This window comes from Acyrthosiphon pisum, chromosome A2 (genome assembly GCF_005508785.2).
Source record: "Acyrthosiphon pisum isolate AL4f chromosome A2, pea_aphid_22Mar2018_4r6ur, whole genome shotgun sequence".
NCBI classification, from domain to species: Eukaryota; Metazoa; Arthropoda; class Insecta; order Hemiptera; family Aphididae; genus Acyrthosiphon; species Acyrthosiphon pisum.
Genome location: NC_042495.1, coordinates 32,700,320 through 32,706,751, shown reverse-complemented (window position 1 = coordinate 32,706,751; position 6,432 = coordinate 32,700,320). Strand labels below are relative to the sequence as shown.

The 6,432-nt window shown below is 30.0% G+C and overlaps 1 protein-coding gene across 1 annotated transcript; it reads right to left on the bottom strand.

Annotated features, from left to right (window-relative positions):
- Positions 1-225: 225 nt before the first annotated feature.
- LOC107882457 lies at positions 226-2,560 on the bottom strand. The gene is made up of 7 exons (XM_016800803.2): positions 2,245-2,560; positions 2,075-2,164; positions 1,909-2,004; positions 1,752-1,822; positions 1,589-1,684; positions 1,419-1,508; positions 226-1,338 (listed from the first exon to the last, which is right to left on the bottom strand). The coding sequence occupies exons 2-6, from the start codon at positions 2,077-2,079 to the stop codon at positions 1,450-1,452; spliced, it is 327 nt and encodes a 108-aa protein (XP_016656292.1). The 5' UTR covers positions 2,080-2,164; positions 2,245-2,560; the 3' UTR covers positions 226-1,338; positions 1,419-1,449.
- Between the last annotated feature and the right edge of the window lie 3,872 nt (positions 2,561-6,432).

Sequence of the window (6,432 nt, the reverse complement as noted above, 5' to 3'; positions counted from 1 at the left end):
GGAAAAAACATATAAATGTGATATTTGCAATCAAACATTTTGTTAGAGAAAGAAAGTCTTTTAAAAAGACATACCATGAAACACACTGGAGTATACCCTTTGAAATGTGACATCTGTGATGAAATTTTTATTTCTAAAGAGACTCTAAAGAAACATACAAAGCACATACAGCTTAACACTAGAGAACAACCATGGTGATATCCATGACAAATTAATATAATTACATTTTAAAGTACCTATACATATATTATTTTTGTCATGGAAATAAATTTATGGTGGAGACACTTATAGATCCCACAAACATGATTATCCTGTCTTTTGGGAAATGGTAAAAATATGTAAAAATAAAAATTATATTGTGTTGTTCATATAATTAAGAATGCATAATTACTCATTAATGCCTCTACTAGTACCTGCCTAAATATAAATAAAACTGATATCTCATTTCAGACTTTGACAATCATATTTGATGGTCAAGGAACTGCAGGGACTGATACCCCTGAAACTTTAAAAATCTAGGCAAGAAGATGCAGAAGAAGAAGAAGAATAAATCTCTTATTAATATAAGAGAGGTATAATCAACCAGTTTAAAACTATTGATAGATTTAATTTATCACTGAAAAAAACATTCAAGTAATAATACAGCAATAGATAACGTTTGCTTTTATTATATTTAACAAAATCATTTAAATTGTTTATTTCCCAAGGTTTTAATACCGGCTGCTGATTTTTTGAAGTTACAAGAAGTGAAAGAAGCATGTTGTGATTTTGCACATTCTGTGTTTTAATTTTTGAAAAAAATTTGTTTTTCATAATTTAATCATGATTTTAAAATGTAATAAAAATTATTTCAGAACTATGTAAGAAGAATTTTGTTTTGTATATCAAGGTTACTTCAATTGAGTAATAGATACTCAAATACTTTTAAAACATAGGAGTTACTTAAAATATTACCCAAATATTATTCAATACCACACTGATTACGACAATTGCATTTGCCAAAAACAAATAAAAAAAGGTAGTTATTATGTCTGACCTTTATAATCCGGACTCGGAAGGGTTGGAAGTAGATGATGACTCGATAGTTGATAAGTGAACAGGCATATATATTAAATAATATATACGACAGTCGATTATGTAATCGGTAGTTGTTACTTGTTGCCGACGTCCGTGCACATGCGCCCAACCACAAACAGCTTACAAACAACCGGCAGGAAAGGACAGGCAGACACAACAGTGCTGTGCACGTCAGTCACTACTCAAGTAATACACCAGAAACACAATGTGTCTGTTAACGACCAATGATCTGACAAAAAGGAATGCACAATGCACTAACACCTTATTAAATGAAATAAAATATAACATTAATAAATGTAACATTTAACATTATATTTTATAAGAGAAGAGTTCACACTTACAGCATACACAAGACACACAGCGTGCGGTAGATTATGACGGCGAATAAAGTTCTACAACCATCGATCTGACAAAAACTATAGCGCCAATGACTAATAAAATGAAATCAAATATATATTTAATAAATATAACATTTAACATTACATTTTATAAAAGGAGAATTCACACTTACGGCATACACAAGACGCACAACGTGTGGTAGATTTTGACAGCAAATTACGTTCTACAACCGTCGATCTGACAAAAATGTTGTGCAATGCCCAAACGCCTAATAAAATGAAATAAAATATAACATTAATAAATGTAACATTATATTGTATAAGAGGAGAGTTCACATTTAGAGCATACACAAGAAACAAAATGTGTGGTAGATGAGGACGACGAATAACCTTTGACATCCATCGATCTGACAAAAATACGATATTATACAATATAATATTAATTAATGTATAATTTAACATTGCATTGTATAAGAGGAGAGTTCATACATACAGCATACACAAGACATACGATGTGTGGTAGATTATGACAGCGAATAACGTTCTACAACCGTCGATCTGACAAAAACGTTGCACAATGCTCAAACACCTAATACAATATAATATTAATTAATGTAACATTTAACATTGCATTGTATAAGAGGAGAGTTCATACATACAGCATACACAAGACACACAGCGTGTGGTAGATTATGACGGCGAATTAGGTTCTACAACCGTCGATCTGACAAAAACGATTGCACCAATGACTAATAAAATGAAATAAAATATAATATTAATTAACGTAACATTTAACATTAAATTGCATAATAGGAGAGTTTATACTTACAGTGCGTCGTGTCCGTGTGTCTAGCCTCGTGCTTTAAATGATCGTACCTACTATGCATTCGTGCCGCGCGTTTTTCTCATAGACATTCTATTATCACCGAACCAAATGCATTGAACGCGCATACCAATCCCGAGCATGTCGAGCATAGACACTGACGTCTGATACAGAGGCGACGATCTGGATAAACGCTGAGGCGAGAATCTACGCCCTGCGCAGTGCTACCACTTTCGATGGGTAAAAATACTGTACACTTATTTCTGGTCCTGCGTATGGGCTCATTTTACATAATATATGAGAATTATACATAACACGCATTCCATGTATTTAGTTCAGCGGGTATTTCATAAACGATTTGTTGTATATTATAGTAACTTGTAAGTAACATACAGGAGAATTTATTAATTATCAATCTATTGTATTGGCGATCAAAAGCTTATCAATTTACTAGCCAGCGGGTGGTGGTCTGAAACGGGCCCGATGGAAAAACAACACATAAATAATAGCGCGCCCGTTTCAGCTTATCAATTTGATAAGCTTTTGATCGCCAATAGCTCTTATCGCGGGCCCGGTGCAAAAAACATTTTTCGTAACGAAAAGCGTGACCTGTTAGATGTTATTATTACTATTATTATTATTATCTGCGTTCGAATGTTGTTGTCGGTATATTTGCAGGTAGTAGGCCGGGGCTGTACACGGCGTGTTCCGCAGCATTTTCCGTCGAATTTAAAATGCATCGGTTTATATAGGTACAACGACGACCCGCGTTTCCTGTCGCGACGTATTACGCCCGTCGTGTATTCCTATAGGCCGCTCCGATATAAACCAATTCATTTTTAATTCGACGGAAAATGTTGTGGCGTTCGAAACGCGTCGGAATACGCCGTGTATAGCCGCGTCAAAATACGCAAGATGACCGGCGTTTTCTGTCGCGGCACGTAACGCGACGTATTACGCCCGTCGTGTACCTATAGCCGCTCCGATATAAACCAATACATTTTTAATTCGACGGAAAACGCTGCGGAAAACGTTGTAGCATTCGAAACGTAGCAGAATACTGAAATGTATTTATTTAATTATATGTATACGATGTACCTACGGTGTTTATCGTTATCAACAAAAAAAACTCATGTTGTCATTTTCTTTTCGGTCTTGGCGCTGAAAAAGTGTAACTTAAATTTATATCAAAAAAAAATAATAATTAGTTATGATTACATGACACATAGCTACAGAATTGCTATGCAATATAGCTTTGCCGCGGCAGTCCCTGAGCGCCTCATGAATTTTTTTTTTCATTAATTCTATAACTCAGATAGCACATTGGAGATTTTATCCATAAATAGCAAATTTTTTTGCTGATACCAAAACTTCAAAATCATAAATTTGGCACATGGGATATTTTTTCGTGTCAACAACATTGTATTGAATAACTTTTCACGTGCCATCATGAAAATTCTAAAAAATGTCCATGAAACTGGGAAATGACGGCGAGTATAACCATATAGATAATACACACGTATTATCTATATCGTGATTTTAAAATATGATAGTGATGTTCTCCAACGTTATCGACGGTAATACATTATTATTTTTATATACCTAGATATATACATAATTAATTATTATTCCAACAACTATTATAGTTATCTATATATTAAATATATGCTTTATAGTATAATTAATTTATCTCTGCATAATATAGAATATATTACGATTATTGGTATTGATTAAATAATTATTATTAATCGCGTCATTATATAGTCACGTTTATCAAATAATTTTGTGTTGTATTAAATACCAAATTTAAATTATCTTTATTTTATTAGATAACATTGTATTAGATTTTACAGCTGGTGATGTTGCGTTTCTCATATATATGATTATATACAAGCAATAACGTCCAAAATTAATTAAAGGATGATGCAGATTTAATAAAACCTATTATGTTTAGTGCCAAATTTTTTTTGTAAGATTAAAATATTATCTAAAGTATGTAATATTATTAAGGGGGCTGGAGCGTACCTAATCCATTCTAAGTAAAAACTAGGCATTTACTATTTTAGTTTATATGGCGCCGGGTCTTGTGAATGTGTTGAAAGTAAAATGTACATTAGTGTGTGTAATTCATAGTACCAATCACGTTGTATAGGGGAACGATAGTGACCGGATACATACGTCTGTAATTTTACATTTTTACCTACGCCCATGCACAAGTCACCAAATATTACTTTATGAAATTACAAACATATTTTTCAAAAAATACTGCCAGCGACTTCAATTACTGCGCTCAGTTTCGATTTAAATTTCGAAAGCATATTTGAATTCTTCTCAAAATGTTCTATGCTTTTACTATCGCACATTTTTTACATTCTATATCAATGTATTTAAATTTGAATTATGAATATTATGATCTATTTTTACTCTTTTTGTTAGAAAATTTCTAAGTAAAAATAATAAAATAAAATATGCTATAATTTAGTGACAAATTAAAATCTGCTTTCGAAATTAATATCAGAACATTATATTTGGCGAAGTGATTTAAGTCGTGAGCTTTATTTTTGACCGAAAATGAATCACGCTACAGCCCCTTAAAATCAAATTGATTGTAGTTTAAGAGGACGCCACACCCGTACGTATGTGTTGTCTCCGTCTTACAAACGCATAACATACTATGTTTACACTCAGAAATTCAAGTTTTATGCCGTTAGCTTAAAAAATAGAGTGAATCGACCTATTAAGAAAATTGATGGTAAGAACATTATCTGTATTTTTTTGGAAGTTTTTTTACGATAATTCAGTTTTTTAAATGAGTTATGCGTGTATAATAAATGTAAATTAAAAATGCTCGTAACTCACTTAATATTTAAGCTAACAGTATAAAACGTGAATTACAGATCGTAAATTTGGTATGTTACACGTTTGTAAGACTGTTTACTACCAAAAAGTCCTAGGAAAAAAGTCAGTGGTTAAAAAGTACGAGATATAAAAAGTCAACGGTGAAAAAGTCCAAAACAGAAAAAGTTTAGTACATATAATTAGGTAAAAGGAAAAATACTATGTGATGCACAATCAAACTTCCAATTAATATTAATATAAATTGTAACTAAATTATTTACCTGACAAAATATTTTTTTTTTTGAAATATTATCTTTTTGACGACAGTTAGTTAATTAATATAATATAAGTTAAGTTAGGTAATACTAGATAAACATTATTATCATTGAATTTTTTTTGTTAAATATATTATATTTTATATGGCGATAGTTAATACTCAATTTAATTAAGAAATCATAATCATTATAGTATATTATGTATATTTTATTTGTGTGTAATAATTATTTAGATTTTTTTTAAATTAATTATTTTAAATATTGTTATGTATATAATATAATTTTCCACACTTTTTACTTTTTAGGCTTAAGACTTATCTTTTTATTTTTTTCTAATAAAAATTTTTTTTTGACCCTAGACAAGACATATTAATGTCAATATTCCAACATTATACCATTAGTATCTTAGTCATCTAATAAAAAATTAAAAAAGATAGTCAATAGAAAAACTATTTAAGTTTTTTAAATTAATTTAACTCCGTTTATTTTAATTAAAAGTAAACATTTACTAAAATTTAGAGGACCCTAGTCAATAAACTAGTGAACCAAAATTGATAATTTGATCAATAAAAATAATATTATAAACGAGTGTAAATATATTACGTTGGATCTACTGTGTATGTTAGATTTCTTGAGTGACAAAAAAAGATAGGTAGGTAGGTACATAAAAAAAGGCGAAACATTATTTAGGCAAAAAAATTATACACTTACTATAAATTATGTTTTTTATATTACATCGTAAAAAATTAGCATTTTCTATACACCATACAAATATTTCAATATTATTCCAAATATTTTGACTTATTTTGAGGTGTTTACAGAAATTTTCAGTTTCCATTGTTTTTTTCTATAAATATCAATACAATTTTATTTGTTGGTTAAAAAAGCTTTAAAATTTAATAGAAGGCTCCTAGTATATTGTTTCAAAGGCAGATAAAAAAAATTCAAAATCCATAACCACAATTTTGATTTATCAGCATCTAAAGTTCAAATACAAATTGACAAAATACGTAAAAATAACGAAAATTTGCAAATTATTTTGAGTTAGAAATTCATAAAATATTTTATCTAAATAATGATA

What these genes read in the sequence shown, in the direction of transcription:
- LOC107882457 (XM_016800803.2), bottom strand. An exon ending in TCGTATGTCTTGTGTATGCT is followed by an intron (nt 1,823 to 1,908) that starts GTATGTATGAAC and finishes TATTTTTGTCAG; the next exon opens with ATCGATGGATGTCAAAGGTT. An exon ending in TTCTTGTGTATGCTCTAAAT is followed by an intron (nt 1,685 to 1,751) that starts GTGAACTCTCCT and finishes TCATTTTATTAG; the next exon opens with GCGTTTGGGCATTGCACAAC.